Source organism: Nyctereutes procyonoides, unplaced genomic scaffold, assembly GCF_905146905.1.
Source record: "Nyctereutes procyonoides isolate TBG_1078 unplaced genomic scaffold, NYPRO_anot_genome, whole genome shotgun sequence".
NCBI lineage: Eukaryota > Metazoa > Chordata > Mammalia > Carnivora > Canidae > Nyctereutes > Nyctereutes procyonoides.
In genome coordinates, this window is record NW_026575133.1 from 57,400,550 (window position 1) to 57,418,350 (window position 17,801).

Below are 17,801 nucleotides of genomic sequence, written 5' to 3' on the forward strand. Positions count from 1 at the left end.
GGAGTTCATTATCTTGATTGTCGCAATGGTTTCATGATCTATATAGATGTCAAAACTGATGAAATCGTATACTTTAAATATATAGCATTTATTGTATATCAATTTTACTGCAATAAAACTGGTTTTAAACTTATCTAACCCAAATTCTTGATTGCCACTGAGGGAAGAGTGGTTAAGAGGCGTGGATGCTTGATGGATCTCTGTTCACTCTTAATGAGCACATCTTGCTTCTTTTCATACTTACCCATTTGATGATGCATGATAGATACATTGTAGAAATTTTCTGAAACTAAGATCAGGTTCTTTGGTGTGTATTTTAGCTGAAGTCCTAGTAAGATTCCTGAACTGAGGTAGATGCTCAGCAACTCTTTATTGACTGAGAAATTTCTAAATTCTTAAGAAGTGTGTTGAAAAAGTCTCTTTCTTCAATTTCTGCATTAGAAGTCACAAGGGGATGGAGGAATTATGTTTACTGAGCTCCTATGTAAGATAGCTAGTGACCCTGTGAGGAAGTATGGCACCATCACCCCCATTTTTCCAAATGAAGAAACTGAAATGTAGATGAGTCTAATAACTTGACTGAGGTTCCACAGTTATTTAACAGCAGAGCTGGTCTTAGAATTAAGAACTGTCTCATGACAAAATCCAATTATGTGTCAGAATCCATTTTTTTCCTAGCAGCAGTTTATAGAAGAGAAGAATATGGATTCATCCTGATGGAAGTCACCCTGTCTCTGCAACCAACATGGAGAGCCCTCTAATGATGTTGCTCCTTTGAAGTTCCCTAACATAGTCATTGCAGGCCCTTATATATATGTCCTCCTTTGCCCTGATGTTCACTATCAACTGGTGAGTCCTGGAATTTCTTAATCACTTTGAAACAAGCCATAGTATGTGAATTTTCCTTTAAAATTACCATGTTCAAGCAGATTTCTCATCTCTCCAGTTAAAAGGTGTAAAACAGGCCTGGTAGCCAAAAATGAGCTAAGGTTAGAAGGCCCATTGAGCAGATGAGAACTTCTGTCTTTTTTCTTCATTTAGGTTAAGTATTTCTCTATTTTCCAATGCTTTCTGTGACTTTGCTGAGAGAGAGAGAGAGAGAGAGAGAGAGAGAGAGAGAAATAGAGAGGAATCTTAGAACAGTCTCAGGATGGTTTGTTCTTTCAAATCTTATTTGAAGAAGGTCGATGGAGAAATTGCAAACAGTTGGTAAATGCCAAGAGGTCAGTCCTCTTCAAGAAGGCCCCAAAGCCCAGTCCTCATTACTTAGTTTAGAGAGTGTTGTGGGAGAATGATCAGCACAGATGCTGTTTCACAGCCAGTTATTTTCATTTCACTAACTACAGCAAGCCCACCACTTGCTTTCCTGGAACATGAAAACAGCTGAATAGTGTCAGTAATTTATCGTCTCAGTTTTTCCAAAGCCAAGTGGAGGGAACAGTGAACTTTGTGACACTGAATCTGTATGAAAGAGAGTTTTGGATTTTTGAAGATTATGCTTACCCAGGGTTCTGGGTGGCTTCCTTAAGCCTGATGTTTCTAAATGTATCTGGTCCCCAGTATGTCCTGTCCAGATTTCTATGTGGCCTCCTGCTCAACTAACCAGCTTCATCTCCTTCTAGGCTTATAGGCAGAACCAGCCTTGTCTTTTCACAGTCCTCAGTGCATACCAAGCTTGTTCTTATTTCTGGGCCTTAGGTGGTGATGCTCCTTTCCAGATGCATCACCTACAGTGCGCTTTGTTCCATTGTCCTTGATTTTTTTTGCTCTAACTTCTTGTGCATCAGTTTTGGTGTCAGGTGGATCTAGCTTTAGTCACAGCATGGCCATTTACCCTCTCTGTGGCATTGGGCAGGTCACTTAATGTCCCTGATTCACAGCTTCCTTTGTGTCAAAGAAGGTGGAGAATACCAACTTGATGGACTAATTTGAAGATTAATGACAGCTGTCTACAATGTGAGGGGAAACGTTGGCAAAAACCCAGTACAGTGCAGTATAGGGTCAAGCTCATTCCTTTCTCTCTTTCCCTTTTCCCTTTTTTCAGCTATTTTTTTTGGGGGGGGGATCAAAGCTTATAATTAATTCTGCATAGCTTCCATAGTGCTGAGTACACAGTTGGCACTATGTGAATACTTTGTGCTAGAGAGAATGTATTTATTTATGGAAGAAGGGAAAGCAAGTAGGAATTCTCATCACTAACATTTTTCTGTCCTTTTTTTGCAATGCAGTTTTGATTAGTTTTGCCATCTTGATAACAGCATACAAAGAATGTTTAGGTCAGGTATAAGAGTCAAATATTTCACTTATATGTGATTTGATTGGTTGGACCAGGCTCTTTCTTGGGATCAGTGCCAAAAAGACCTGATTTTGCCATACTTCGGATCAGAGGTCAAGGAGATATTACTTTGGAAAGTTCTTCATGGATGGGGCAGGTGTAGGAACATTCACTCAAAAGAGTTTTCCCCTTTCTTGGATTTGTTTTCCATTGAAATAGAGAACTGGGCTGGAGATTAGTAGAGGTGAAATTTTAATGGAGAAGATAATTCTGCTAAAAAATGTAATGAAGAGTTAAAAACAAGTACATTTCTACACACATAAAATAGATTCTGATTATCTCTTTGGATCTATGTGACCTGTACTGTGTGGGCATCTGAGAGAAGAATATTATTTAATGCTTTTCAGAGAATGATAAGGGTTGTACCTAGAGTATCTTGTGTGACATCATTTGTTATTTTTATTTCAAACTAGTTATTCTGAAGCATCAAGTTTATTAAAAGTGGTTTAAATAAAAGTACTTAACACCTACGTAATTTTTTGTAGTAAACAAAGTGCTTTACAGATTTCATCATATTTACTCCTCACAACAAGCCTATAGTTTAGGTCCATATAATCCTTATTTTACAAGTGAGGTTTGAAGCTCAGAAAGATGTGGTAATTTACATAAAGTATGTCAGTGGAAGTCAGACTTAAAAACAAGATCTTGTAGCTCTGAGCTCTAGGCTTCTTATGAGAGATTTAGTGAACAGGTTTTCCTCACATGTGAATTACTATTTTGTGTTCATAACATAAACCAATAGTGGTTGAAAGAAATGGTGAAAAGTTTAATGATGCTAAATATCTGTAAATGCAATGTATTAAAAATAACGAGAACAGAAAATCCATAGTTCTATAGGTTTTTCAGTCTGTTGAGCATCAAATCTTACTTCCCAGTGAACCATCTATTTCCACATTTCAAGCACCTATCCATTTAATAAGCCTTTTCCTCAGTGAACTGAAATGTACATGCACTGGAATTAACCAAACACACACATAAGCTTGTGGAAATGTGTGTATGGTTTCTCCTTGGGATGAATTTTGATTGAAAAAAATTTAATCAAATTAACATTGTTATTCATGAATATACCAGAGAGTTAATGTCTTATCCAGTGTCACTCAAAATTCAAAGATATCTGAATAAAGGCTTTGATGTTTTCTCTTGATCCCTACTGTATCTCTTGAGCATTTTCTTGTTTTCCTTTCTGGCCAGGCAGGGGTTCAGCCACAGTGACTGGGAAGAGTATATATTGGTTCTGACATGAGGAGCTGTCAGGTTTGTGAAAACATCCAAGAAGAGTTGGGATCAGAAGGTTAGGGCTGTAAATTCAAATCTGTAAGACTTGAAGATAGTTACTGTAACTGTGTGAATAATTCCCATTTTTCCATATTTATGATTAGTCAGTTTGGATTGGTGCAAAGGGAGAGGTATGAGGTGTCTAGGGCAGAGCTGTGGATAATGCCCACTATGTTACTCCTTTTTATAGCTGTTCAGGGTGATTTGGGGATAGCCAAAGTCTGCACAAAGAAGACAAGGACAACAGTGACAGAAGCCCGATCAGTATTGTAGTATTACATTTAGCAGATGATCAAGTTAGAACTTAATTCAAGAGTTCATGGCTTCAGGAAAGGGTTCATAAATTCTTATCCTGATTTGTAGTAGTAGTACAATCCACCATTACATAAAAAATAATCCATGGATTGTTTTTTATAGAAATCCATTACCTTATAAACTTGTCTAGAAATGACAAGTCATGTGCATCTTTTCTGCCCAACCATGCAATTCTCTGTTTCTACCCCGCAGGTTGTCATATCACTATAAGAGAGCTCTAAATATGGATATAAGTCTAAAGATTTTATTGTGCACTCTTCTACCAGACTATTTGTGAAAATATGATCAGTGGAAGGGCCCACTATTCTATAATTTCCTTGGATGATTCTTAATTATCCCCATCTTGTTTGCTAAACAGTCAGTTTTTATTCATAAGCAGCAATTTCTCATAATCCTATGATAATTCAAGTATCTTCATCCAAATGCAGAGATATTTATTGTCTTCAGTGTACAAGGCACATGGAATGTTAGCAAAATTTGTTGAAAAATATAAATAAATCACTTCTGCATGTCCTCTTTTACTCATATACTAGTTTATCTTCCACAAGAAAGGGAACTTGGGTAGATATATAACAACTCCACACGGAGACCCTACTGTTCTGAACCTTGTGCCAAATGGAGATAGGTCAGATTTTACTGAAAATCAGCCATCCACCAATCTTTTGGGTGAATGTTTTGGAGAATATTTTCAGAGAGAACAACAATGCTACCATCACATCATTGTGCACCAAAGAATGTGAAGTGGTCACACAAGGAAAGCCTTTCATTTAAGTGAAGGAGGGGACATTCGGGAAGGCAAAGAAAAAAATGTTGCCAAAGTGCCATTCTGGAATGTGTATTTATCCAGTTTCTTAAATTATACTGGAATGTGAACTCTGAGAAGGTAGGATTTGCTTTTATTTATTGCTGTATCCTCAGCACCTGGAAAAGTATTCGACCCATGTTAGGTGCTTAATAAATAATACTATAACAATACCTACACAGTAGATACCATAAATAATATTTGTGCTGTAATAATACCTATATGTTATATATTATAATAATCATATTATGATACTTAAGTGAGTATATAACTTATATAGGAATGAAATAGATATTCTAATTTGGTATTATACAGTGCTTATTGGAGACATGAGCTGGTTTATCTTTATTATATATTATTAAACTAATATTCTGGTGTCATTAATATTGGTTGTTTAAGCCACTAATTAGTTCCTGGTCCCCATGTGTGTGGCAAGGTGGGGATGGAACTCTGAAGGTGGGAAGATGGAATTTCTAAGAATTCAGCCAATCTGAAGTATAAACAAGTAGGTCCAGAAAACACCCCCCACTGGGTGCACAAGTATGCATGTACACACCATAGATAGCCTATGACTTGGCCCTAAATCCTATTCATTTGTTATTATTTAAACCTCTATTTTTAGCCTCTAGTTTTGATCATGAATTCTAGCTTGTCTATTCATTAACTGCCATAGTGAACTTTTAGTGTCTTTAACTACTACACTTCCCTCTACTAGTCAAACGTACTAGTTCACTGGTAACTTTTTCCTAGAGCTCTTAAGAAAGATTCTTTTATTTACATTTGAATTTGCATTTTCATTTACAAAGTCAAAAGCACTTTGATTGATTGACTGCACTCCAGTATTGATTGCAGGGCTTTGGATCACAAGATATAAACTCATATGTTCTTCATGCAACAAATATTAGTGGAAGTATATCCAACTGTCTGATGCTATACCAGGTCCTATGACTGTAAAGCTCTGCCCTCTGGAAGGCTCACAGACAAGGAAGAGGGACAACCATATAACAAGGGAATACAATAAAATCTCTGAGACAAAGAAGTCAGTGATTGTCACAGCCCTAAGGAGCACTCAAGGGAGGTTTTGTGGAGTGAAGTCGCTTGAACTAAGTCTTGAATAGGAGTTTCGTAAAAAGTGTGTGCCTCCTGGGGGCATGGGGGGGAGGCAGAGGGAGCACTGTACACTGCATACCTCAGGAACCTGTGTTTTTGAAAGCCTTAGGTTTTCCTCACTGCATTATTGGAACTAAACTTATTGTTGATGGATTATAAAGAATCTGGAAAACATCTGAGCAAATTCTAAACCCTAGCTACTCAAAGTGCAGTCTGGAGGTCAGCACCACTCGTGAGCAGCTTAGAAATGCATGCAGAGTCTCACTCAGGCTCACCCCAGACCTACTGAACTAGAATCCGCATTTTTAACAATATCCCCTGGTAATTCCCATGTACAGTAATATCTGAAAGTACAAAGCTGTTCTTTTTGGAAGACTGAATCTTCTGTTGGAGGAGTCTTGGAGCACTTGCTAAAACTGAGGTTGATTTTTGAATGATACAGTAAACACATGGGAAGTTCGTTTTGACAACAGCATGGAGATCTATAGGAGATCTATATTAAGCCTGTGGCTGTTTAACTTTGGGGACTAAATTATTCAGTTAGAAATTGGTCAGGATCTATACTTTAGCAGCTGTGACAGAGTGGAAAATGGGCTGGGCTAACTTTAAGGCTCAGGTTTTTCCTTAATTGGATGGATGACCTTAGCCAAGCTCTTCAGACTCACTGAATATCAGTTATTTAGTCATTTATAGGCACCTCCTATGTGCCAAGCAGTATGCCATGTGCTTACACATACATAATCCCATCTCCTTGTTTCCCAAGTGAGGGACCACAACCTGCCACACAGAGTATCTCATTAAGATCCCAAAAAATAATGCACAGCACAGTGCTTTGCAAGTGAAAAATGGAATATGTTATGGTTTAAATATCTGCATAGAAAAATACATATTTGTAGAGCATCTATGATCTAAGACCTGTAATAAATTTACCTAAGTTCAAACATATATGTTGTAATTAAATTAAGCAAAGCAAAACAAATATATTTTGTGTTTATTTAAGGAGAGTGTCAAGATGAAATTAAAAATAAGCACTTAGTAATATATGCACCTCTGGGTCTATTGCAGCAATATTCATAATAGCCAAGATATGGAAGCAATGTTAAATTTCCATTGATGGATGAATGGATAAAGAATGAAATCTTGCCATTTGTGACACCGTGGATAGACGTAGAGGATATTATTCTAAGGAAATAAGTCAAACAGAAAAAGACAAATTCACATATTTGTGGAATCTAAAAAACAAAACAAAAAACAAACAAACAAAAAACCCCAAAACAAATGAACACACACAATGTAGAAACAAACCCATAAATACAGAGAACAAACTGATAGTTACCAGAGTGAAAGGGTTGTGGGGGATGGGTGAAAAGGGGTGAAGAGGAGTGGGAGGTACAAGCTCCCAGCTATGAAATGAATAGGTCACTGGAATTAAAGGCACAGCATAGGGAATATGGTCAAAGGTGTTGTAATAGCATTGTATAGTGACAAATGGTAGGTGCCCTTGTGGTTAGTGTAGCATAAGGTAAGACTTGATAGATCACTAAGTTGTACACCTGAAACTGTTGTAACATTGTGTGTCAAACTATACTTCAATTTTAAAAAACGCAAGCACTTAGTAACACAGGAATCATAGAAAACTTGTGACATTGGCCTTGTTGCCTGGTCCACTCCAGTAATCCTTTCTGCATTCTACTTTCCCAGGCATGCGCCAAGGCAATGACTATGGCACTCAGTACCGCTCAGCCATCTATCCAACCTCTACCGAGCACATGGAGGTCGCCCTGAGGTCCAAAGAAGACTACCAGAAGGTAGGGCCCTGTCTTGCTCCTGGACTCCCACTGTTGGTCTCCACCAAGTCAGACCCCACCTGTAGAAGGAGAATCTGGTTGTTTTCACCTGCCACTGTGTTCCATTTACACAATTTCAATCAGCTTCTGGTCCATAAATATGCTAAGTGAGATTTTAGAAGTAGGCCTTTGTGAATTTCTTTTTAAAATCAACTCACCTCAGATGAATATGTATCTTGACATATATATATACATATATATATATATAAGACATATATCTTCTTTACTATTTCTCTCTGCCTCTCTCTCTCTTGCTGAATCTCATTTTTTTTCTTTCTTCTCTCTATAATGGTTTGTTCAGACTGCCATAACAAAGTACCACGAACTGGTGGTTTAAACAGCAGAAATGTGTGTCTCATGGTTCTGGAGGCTGGAAGTCCAAAATCAAGGTGCTGGCTCTGCTTGGCTCCTGGTTCCTTCTGGGGCTTGCCATAGAAAGTTCTGCTCCAGGCCCCTCTCCTTGACTTATAGATGGCAGTCTTCTCTTTACTTTTTTACATTATCTTTTCTCTATCATGTCTGTTTTTGTGTCCAAATTTCCTCTTGTTATGACAACTCCAGTCATAGTAGGTTATGGTCCAACCTAATGACCACATTTTAACTTGATTTACCTCTGTAAAGATACTATCTCTAAATAAGCTCACATTCTGAGACACTGGGGAATTAGGATTCCAACCTATATTTTTTTGGGCACGCAGTGCAACTCAGAATACTCACTGTCTCTTGCTAATAAGAGTAGATTGAATTATAATAAAATACTTCTTAGAAATATAGATACTACAGCATGAAATAATTATTTTCACTCTTGTATAATATTTAAAAATCTCCAACAGAGCTTTGGTTCTTTTAAAAATAACTTGCATTGCTTTAATTTTAAAACTTTGTGATGATACTTAAATTTTAATTATTGTTATATCTCCTGATTTACATTTATGCTTAACAATAGATCCAGTAGCAGGATATGAAGTTCACAGTCAGTTCAACTCTGAAAAGAGAGGGCTAAAAGAGATATTGATAGGCCCCCACTTATTCTTAGCACACCCTCTCCCTCCAGGGCTGTGATGTCTATTTGGGTGATAATAGTAAGCAGCCTCTGGGATGGCTTTTAGTGGTCTCTACCCTTGTGTAAACCCCTCTCCTTGAGTATGGGCTGGATTTAATGACCCACTCCTAATGAGTGACAGAAGTGGTGGGATGTCACTTTTGAGATGAGTTTATTAGAAGACTTTGGCTTCCCTATTGGGGGCCCTCTCTTATGATCTCTTGGATCACTTGCCCTGGGGGAAGCCAGCTGCCATGTTGTGAGGCAGCCCTGTGTAAAGGTTCATGTGGCGAGTCCCGAAGATCCTACAAGCCCCTCAGCTGCAGTCAAGCTTTTGGATGGGTCTGCAGCCCCAGTTGACAGTTTGGCTACAACCTCAAAAGACCTCAAGCCAAGGGCGCTGCCAAGCTAAGTGGTGCTATAGAAACCAAAGGATAATAAATGTTTGTTGTTAAAGCTGCAAAGTTTTAGAGTAATTGGGGTATATCTATACTGTCATTCTCAAAACTTTTCACTGCAAATTATCCTTTCTTATTGTCTTTTCATCATGACTTTCCTAATAATGATGGGCTCACCTGGGCATATGCGGTGGTGGTTAAGCATGTAGCCTCCAGCACCAAATTATCTTAATTCATATGTCAGCTGCATAACTTTTTATCAAGTACTTGACACTTAGTAAACTATCTTATTTAACTCATGCAAACCCTATAAGGAGAGAGACCTCATTATTATCCCTGTATCTCAGATGCCCAGAATTAGAATGCTCCATTAGAATAACTTGTATTACAGAAAAAAGACAAGATTCAGGGCAATGAGCTGGACAGCTGATACAGGACTCTAGACCACAAATGATGGGACCCTTCCTTAGGGTGCTGCCAGTCTGAATGGGATAAAGGGATATAAAGGAAGTAAAAGTTATAGAACTTGGAAATTGATTAGAAGTGAAGAAAAAATAAGAGGGAGGAATCCAGGGTGATTTGTAGGTTTTTGGCTTGCGACGTTTTGTGTGAAGGTATGGAGAAACAGAGGCAGATTTGTGGCAAAGGTAAATTAAGTCTGGAAATGTGGAGTTTAAGGTACCTATGATCTGGGCATCCAGATGATTGTTAGGAGGAGATGTGGGCTATTCCTTCCTTGCAAGGAGAATTGTTGTTACTGTTAACCGGGTTAATGCTTGTAAGGCACAGGGCCTAGCACATAGTTCATGCTCAATAAATGGTAGCCCTTATTATTGGGAGTTATATTTGGTAAATGAAGCCCTAGTTGCTGATACAGTCACTTAGGAAAAACGATAAAAGAGGAGAAGGCTCAGGATCTATGGAACACTAACTTTTGAGAGGTGGGTAGGGAAATGCCTATACCAGGCAAGATGCTGTACTAGGTAGGCCCAACAGAGCATCAGCTCCAAGCAAGAACTTAAAAATTCCTTCTCTTTGGTTTAATCTCACTATATTTAATTACAAAGGCCATGTGAGTAACAAGTAATACTGACATGTGATTGATGCAGTATGTAAATTACCTAGTATTGTGCTCCACAGTCTCTTAAGATACCAATAGTTATACTAAGAGACTTGAGAAGTATGTTAATATCTCTCTAGAATATGGCAAAATGAGATGATATTCTGATATTCACAATGAGAATTTTAAGTTCAAAAGGTTAGTGCTTTCCATCTGATGATGAAAAGGCTAACTTATACCTAATTTTTTGGCTTCTAACCCAGTATAGTTTCTTACCCTTAGCTTTGCGTGGAGCCCATGTTGATTTTAGATAACTGATAAACATAGGAAATAAAATTTAGATATTAAATGCAATGAACTGTTTTAATAATTTCTCCATTATTTTTGTAGATTTGTAGATTTAGGGAATGTTAATCTTATACTCTAGATAGTTGTCTAACCAAATACTCTTTGAGTGTTTTGTACCTAAGTATGTGGGAACTAAATACATACATACATATACATATTTTTGCTTGGTTTTTAAAAGTAGGGTCTTACATAAAGTTCAGGGTGTCCTGTGCCCCCAGCATCCAGATATTCATTGTTGTTAATGTAACCACATATGAGTGCTTTATTACCAACTCAGAGAGCAAATACTGTCACATTTCTTTTATTTTACCATATAAATAAAAGTGGCCGTACATTCCCCCAGTAGGTGAGTGGCAAGTCCAGTGTTTGCCTCCTGACTGACTAAAACCCAGAGTCTTGACTCTAGACTAAAATCTAGACTAGAGCCGCATCTCCAGTACAATTTCTGCCATGATCGCATTGGTCTCTTTTGCACTTTCCAAAATAGTAGCCACTAGCCACATTCTGGCCAATTGAACATTGAGATGTGGCTAATGCAACCAAGAAGCTGAGTATTTTGTTTTGTTTTATTTTAATTCATTTAATTATATATTTAAATAGCTGCATATGGCTAATGGCTACCTGATTAGACAGCACGGGAGTCTATAAGGGGTGTGTATCTCTGTTGTAGGGGGCACAGGGCATGTCAGTCTGTGTCTCTGGCTGGGATACCCAAGATTCCAAGCCTCTGCTCCTGTGTTGGCTTATTGCAAGATCGTGGGACTGCCATGGAGCACACTCCTCATGGCCATCAGCATTGCTGCACCAGAAAATGCTCTCTCCCTTTCTTTTCTGGAGATACGCAGTGTGAGGGTCAAGTAGTTTTACTTTCAGAAGTCGCCATTGGAAAGAGCTGAAAGCTGCAGCCCTATGGACCCTTGACTGGACTCCATCAAGTACAGAAAGGTCTTCCATTCTTGACATAGTCATTGCCAAGGAGCCCTGGGCCAGGATTTCTTCTTCTGTTCCACCTTGCGGACTCCTTCACCCCTTTCCAGATCTCTACCACACAGGTCAAATAATTTTCCTTTTTTGGGAACTGAAGAACAAAATGCTTCATTTTGTCACCTTCCCTGGTGAGCAGTAGGGCTAATTGTGCCCCTACCTGGGTGACCGCTATATTTTTTATCTTACTCCAGGTCCCATGGAACACAGCTTGTGGCAAAGGCTTCTGTGTGAGGACTGCCCATTTAACGTGGGAGTCTGGTGCCATGGAGGAGGAGTAAGGGGCAGGGGGAGTGGAAAAGAAAAGAGGGAGAACAGATATAATTTGGTCTGGGCTGTCAGTGATAAGTTTCTTGGTCCTTATGGAATGACCAGTCATTCTGGAAGAAGAAGGTAAGCACATGTCTATCAGATGCCATTCCCCAAGGGTTCACTCTGTGCTTCTGAGTGGCACATGTTTGGACCCAGGAGACTGTGTCCCTGCAGCAGGAGACAGGAGGCACATGGCATGTGTGTGAGGTGAATCACTGTAGGGTTGCACCTGCCTAAAGCTAAGCAGAGTCCATACAGAGCTGAGGACTGCAGCGGTAGCTGGAGGAGAGGATGGTGAGGCTGAGAGGGTCTGAGCTGGTGCATGTGAAGTGACTGATGTGACTGTCTACAAGGGGTCCCTTATCTACCGCACCCCATCCCATCCAGGCAGCTGATTGCCTACATTGCCTGAAGGATGACCTACCATGATTTAGTGACTTTCTGGCACCTCTCTTAGGGAAGAGAAAGAAAAAGACAAGTTTATTTTTCAGCAGGCATCCTGCTGTAACCAGGTAGTTACATAATATACCATTACATGCATAGTTTATAGATTTATATATAGTATATATGTAGCTATATAATGGTGATGATGTTGATGACAGAACAACATCTACATGCTAATTACTGTTTTAAGCACTTTAGATAAATGAAATCATTTATATATCTCTAACTATATTTATCTATATACATATATAGATATAATTAATATGTTTAGATAGAGGTATGTATGTATCTCTTTGTATCTCTGTGTAAAATTGTATGCATTCATATGTTTCTTGTTTCTAGTTTTGAAAGTTGTATAAATTTCTAATCATTCAATTGGTGTAATTGGTAATATACACATCAAAAAAGTCAGTAATTTGCAGTGCCTATGAGAGATGATACAATTAGCTTTTATACCATAAAGAATTTAATTTCTGCTTTTGCATTTACCTTAAAAAATACCCACCTTAATAATGTTTCTAATAGATCCTACAAATTAGGGAGAGAGTCCGAGATATCTCCAGTTGCCCTAACAGGTGAGTAAAAGAGAGGAGGAAGCTGAAGAGGTGACTTCCTGGGGTTGACTTTCCTAGGTTTTCCTGAAACCACAGAGGTCTTTAATCTAGGTAGAATCATTTCTTAGCAATACTAGATTAAGGCCTAGGACTCATAGTCTTTTCACAAACATATAGGTTTATTTCTGAGAGCAGGAGATTCTGCAGATGACTCATTCCATGCATTTTTATACACACTAATTTCCCCTTTAAGAGTTGGTATTTCCGGCCCTGTCATTACATTCTGGGAATTCATCTTGAGCCCTGGTGGGACCCCTGTGCACTAACTATAACATTGACTTAGGTTAGTAATTTAATAGTCTCCACTAGTTTGCCCCCAGTGACCCCCTCTTAACCAGCTTCTTCAGCAACTTCTTTATACTTGGAGTTGAGAGTGACAGTATTGCTTACCACGGAGCAGCCATTTGAACATAAAATTAGCTGATTTTATCACAGGGACCAATTGTTGAGCTAATTAGATGTGCAGTACTGCTGATGAGCCAGAAACCCAAAGTGATTTTCCATCTAAACTGTGGTTTTCTGCAAAGTTGGCTGGGTTGTAGATACCAGGCTCACCAACAACCCTAGGAAAGGAAAAATGGCTGAAGAAGTTTGCTAATTTTCATTCAGATTAAAGGAGGCCAGAGAACATTATAGAAGAAGATTAGAGTGAAAATTAAACTTCATACGGGGTTCATTGACCTTGGAGGTGCTGGATTCTGTTCACAGAATATGACGGCTGCATCACGTCTTTGGTGAGCTGAAGACTTTGCACAAAATGTGGGCGTGTTCTTGACTTTGGATGAAGATTTTGTAATATTTTCTTAACTGAATTTTTATATTTTTTCCTGAGTTTCATGATGGAATTATTTGCTAATGATATTAGTTGGAGGAGACAATTTAATGTATTATTAATTGCCTTTGGATTATCAAATGTAGACAGTTTACTTCCCAAGTGAACCTGTCATTACCTTTTCTAATATTCTAAACTGAATCATGGCCTCTGGCAGGGGATGTGGGTGTTCAGATGGGATTCTTATGTTCTGAAAATGTAACTTTTCCCCATCTTTAGATTACTAATAGATTTTGTTTCTTGAAATTTGGTAGAGGATTAATAAGTCTGAAGATAGTTCTCCTTATCGTATGACCTATCTCCTAACCAGCTCCTTGAAACTTCATGAACAAGCACGACGTTTCCTCTAGGTAACCTTTTTGGGTGAATGCTAAATTATCCACCATGCGCCAAATATAAAATAGTGTTTTAAAATCTGTCTCTATCAGTCTCCCCATCTGTTTGTTCATCCATCTATCCACTCATCCACCCACCCATTCATTCATCCATATCTTCAACACAGCTATAATCTCCAAGTATTTACCATATTTTATCTTAAATTTCAATTATCTAGCTGTCTGTCATCTGTCATCTATACTCTATATAGTGTCATTTTAAAGAGAAGTATCAAAAGTGAAAGATTAAAAACCATATACATTAATTGGATGACAGTAGCATTTTTTAGAATTGTTTCAGCATTATTTAATTTTCTTCCCCAAATTTTGAATTCATTCTTGAATTTTGTTCAGTTTTGATTATTTAATTTTCTTCCCAAAGCACTGAGATTGCAGCCAGAGAGTCAGTGATTCTCTATGTCCTCCAGTTAAGCCCTGGCAAGTTGCTATTTGGCTGCTCAGCATGTGTGCGCGCGCGCGCGCGTGTGTGTGTGTGTGTCTGTGTGTGTGTGTGTGTGTGTGTGTGTGAGAGAGAGAGAGAGAGAGAGAGAGAGAGGGAAAGAGAAAGAGAGCAGATTTCATTTCCAAATAACCTATCTACCTGTGCTACTAATTAAGTTTTTGCTTCTTTTTTTTCTTAAGATTTATTTATTCATGAGAGACAGAGAGAGAGAGACAGAGACAGAGACAGAGACACATGCCAAGGAAGAAGCAGGCTCCATGCAGGGAGCCTGATAGGGACTCGATCCCAGATCCTGGGATCACACCAGGAGCAGAAGGCAGACACTCAACCACTGAGCTACCCAGGTGTTCCCTGCTTCTTTTTTCTAACGTAGTTTAAATGCCATCATCTTTAAACTGCTGACACTCAAAATTTCTGGTCCAGAACTACTCTCTGGCTCCAGATCCCCATATTCCACTGCCTACTTGTTAATTCCCCTTACTTATCAGCATAATATTTCCTAATCTGAAGGCTTCATTCCCTCTCCTCCCCACCCTGCCAATAAACAAGCCTAAGAGTTTTCCCCTCCCCCATTTTTGGCCTTCCCAGCTATCATCTTTTAATTTAGGCAGGATCACTAGGAGTTATCACTGTTTCACCCTTTCCTTTACTCCTCCCCTCCAGCTAATCGGATTAGCCTAGCTTCTTCTGAGATAGGTCTCCACTTGTGCCTACTTTCGTATTTTCGTGTTTACTGCCATAGTCCAGGCTACTGTTATCTGTTCCTAGACCAATGGGCTGCGTACCTCTCTACTACAATCCACCTACACAGGGCAGCCAGAGCAACATCCTAAATCTAATTACAGTCGTTTCCTTTTTCTCTCAAACTTGTACACAGCTTCCCACTACATTTAGAATGAAATCTAAACTCCTTAGCATGGCCTCTGAGATTCCAAACAGTCATTTTGCCATCTTCCCATGAGACATCTTCTATTCAGAGTGCCTTATTATTATGGTATATGTAAGAATTAACATATAATTCTTGCTCAGAGCTCCAAACCTTTGGATAAAGCTCAAGAACTTCAGGGGGGGGGGCACCTGGGTGCCTTAGTGGTTGAGCATCTGCCTTTGGCTCAGGTCATGATCCCAGGGTTCTGGGATCTAGTCCCACATCGGGCTCCCTATAGGAAGCCTGCTTCTCCCTCTGCCTATGTCTCTGCTTCTCTCTCTGAGTCTCTCATTAATAAGTAAATAAAATCTTAAAAAAAAAAAAAGAACTTCGAGAGGTCTGGGGACTCAGGGTAAGAACCACAGTCACTCATAGAAAATTGTACAGCTGTGCAGTGAACATCATAAAACCATAATGAATGGTTTTATATTTCTATGTATTTCAAAGTTAACTCTTATACAGACTCACTGTTGCCACAAAGAGACCAATTTTGGAGGTTTGGGGAATTGCTGCTTTATCTAGTATGTGTTATGTACCAGGAAGAAATAATTATTGAGTTACACATAGTGTTCTTGACCTCAAAGCCTATCTAGCAAACTCTCTTGACAGAAGAATTGCTAAATGTCACAGTCTTAAAACAACATTTTGGTAAGATTAAGTCAGTGGTTAGTACATGAAACTGTCTTCCTTTTTCTAATTTTCCATATATCTGACTTTTTGTCTTTCCCTCAGTTACAAATGACTACTGCAGCTACAAACTTGGTGGCTCAAAACAATAGAAATTCATCTTCTCATAGTTCTGGAGACCAGAAGTCCAAAATCAGTTTCATTGGACCAAAATAAAGGTTTCAGCTGGGCTGTGTTCCCTCCAAAAGCTCTAGGGGAGAATCCCTTTCTTGACTCTAGTCTTCTAGTGGTTGCTGACTTTGCTTGGCATGAGGCCACATCGTTCTGTTTTCTGCCTCGATGTTCACATTGCCACCTCCTCCTTTGTGTGTCTAATCTCCCTCTGCGTTTCTCTTATAAGGATACCTGTGATTGCATTTTGGGCCTATCTGATAATCCAAGATAATCTTCCTGTCTCAAGATCCTTAATTTAATCATATCTATGAAGTCTTGGCCACATAAAATAATGTTCACATGTTCCAGGGATGAGGGCATTGAGATTCTGGGGGCACTATTATTCAGCCTTCCATTGTCTTCAGGCTTGGTTTCCAGACTGCTACCAACACATGTCCAGCCTCAAATGGGGGACTGAAACTGGTAGCTCTTCTTTTCTGGTCTGCTCAGAAACGCAGGCCATGCTCCTCGAGTGGGTATCCTTTGGATCCCAGGGCTAAACACACAACACAATTCTCCAGAGCAGATGGGACCTGATCTCTTCCTTGAGATCCTTGCCTACTTGTGAAGAGAGGGAGAAATTTGCATAGGCTTTTCCCCTTTCAAACATATATACCTTCAAAAAACCCCAACTTTACCCCTATGCTACTTAGCAGAATAAAGTAGCATACCAAAAATAACAACAGAAAAAAAAAATCTTAGGAGCTACATTTTGGGGATGATTGGAGGAGAAAATGGTGTGTGTATGTGTGTGTGTCTGTGTGTGTAATCAAAATAACATTTGAATGGTTGAAAAGAATGTTCTAGTACTATCTTAAGTCACTTACCACCTTACCTCTCTGGTCTTCGTTTTAAATTATCTAACAAAATGTCCTCAAAGTTTTATTACAAAAACTAAATGAGACTTTACATATATGTAAAATACCCCTAGTTATGGACTAAATATTTATATAAGTACATCAATACATACATACTAGCATACATACATACTATTAGCATATAATAGTCAGCATATATATATATATACACACACACACATATATTTTTTAAAGATTTTATTTATTTGAGAGAGAGAGAGACAGAGACAGAGACAGAGACAGAGAATGTGTGCAAGTGGAGGGAGAGGCAGAAGGAGAAGGAGAATCTCCAGCAGACTCCACACTGAGCACGGAGCCCAACTCAGAGTTTGATCTCACTGCCCCGGGATCATGACCTGAGCCAAAATCAATAGTTAGATGCTTAACTGACTGAGCCACCCAGGTGCCCCAGCCAATATATATTAATTGAAGCTGAGCCTTTTCAGTTTTCTAATCCAGAAAGCAGTTTTAATTATACCAACTCAACTGAGAGAAATTCAACATACCTAGTAAATATCCAGTTATCCCATAACTGGATCTGACAATTCCCTACCAGGAGGTACAGATCCTTTGTGTTTCCTTGTAAGCATCTATAGGCTAAAAATTTGAAAATGTCCTTCC

The 17,801-nt window shown here is 38.8% G+C and overlaps 1 protein-coding gene across 4 annotated transcripts in view; it reads left to right on the plus strand.

Moving 5' to 3' along the window:
• MSRA (methionine sulfoxide reductase A) overlaps positions 1-17,801 on the plus strand; it is a 423,682-nt gene that overhangs the window by 305,150 nt on the left and 100,731 nt on the right. For all 4 annotated transcript variants that reach the window (XM_055299897.1, XM_055299894.1, XM_055299893.1 and 1 more), the window contains one exon: positions 7,539-7,645. In XM_055299897.1, the coding sequence (XP_055155872.1) occupies positions 7,539-7,645 (107 nt within the window). The remainder of the gene's footprint in view (positions 1-7,538; positions 7,646-17,801) is intronic.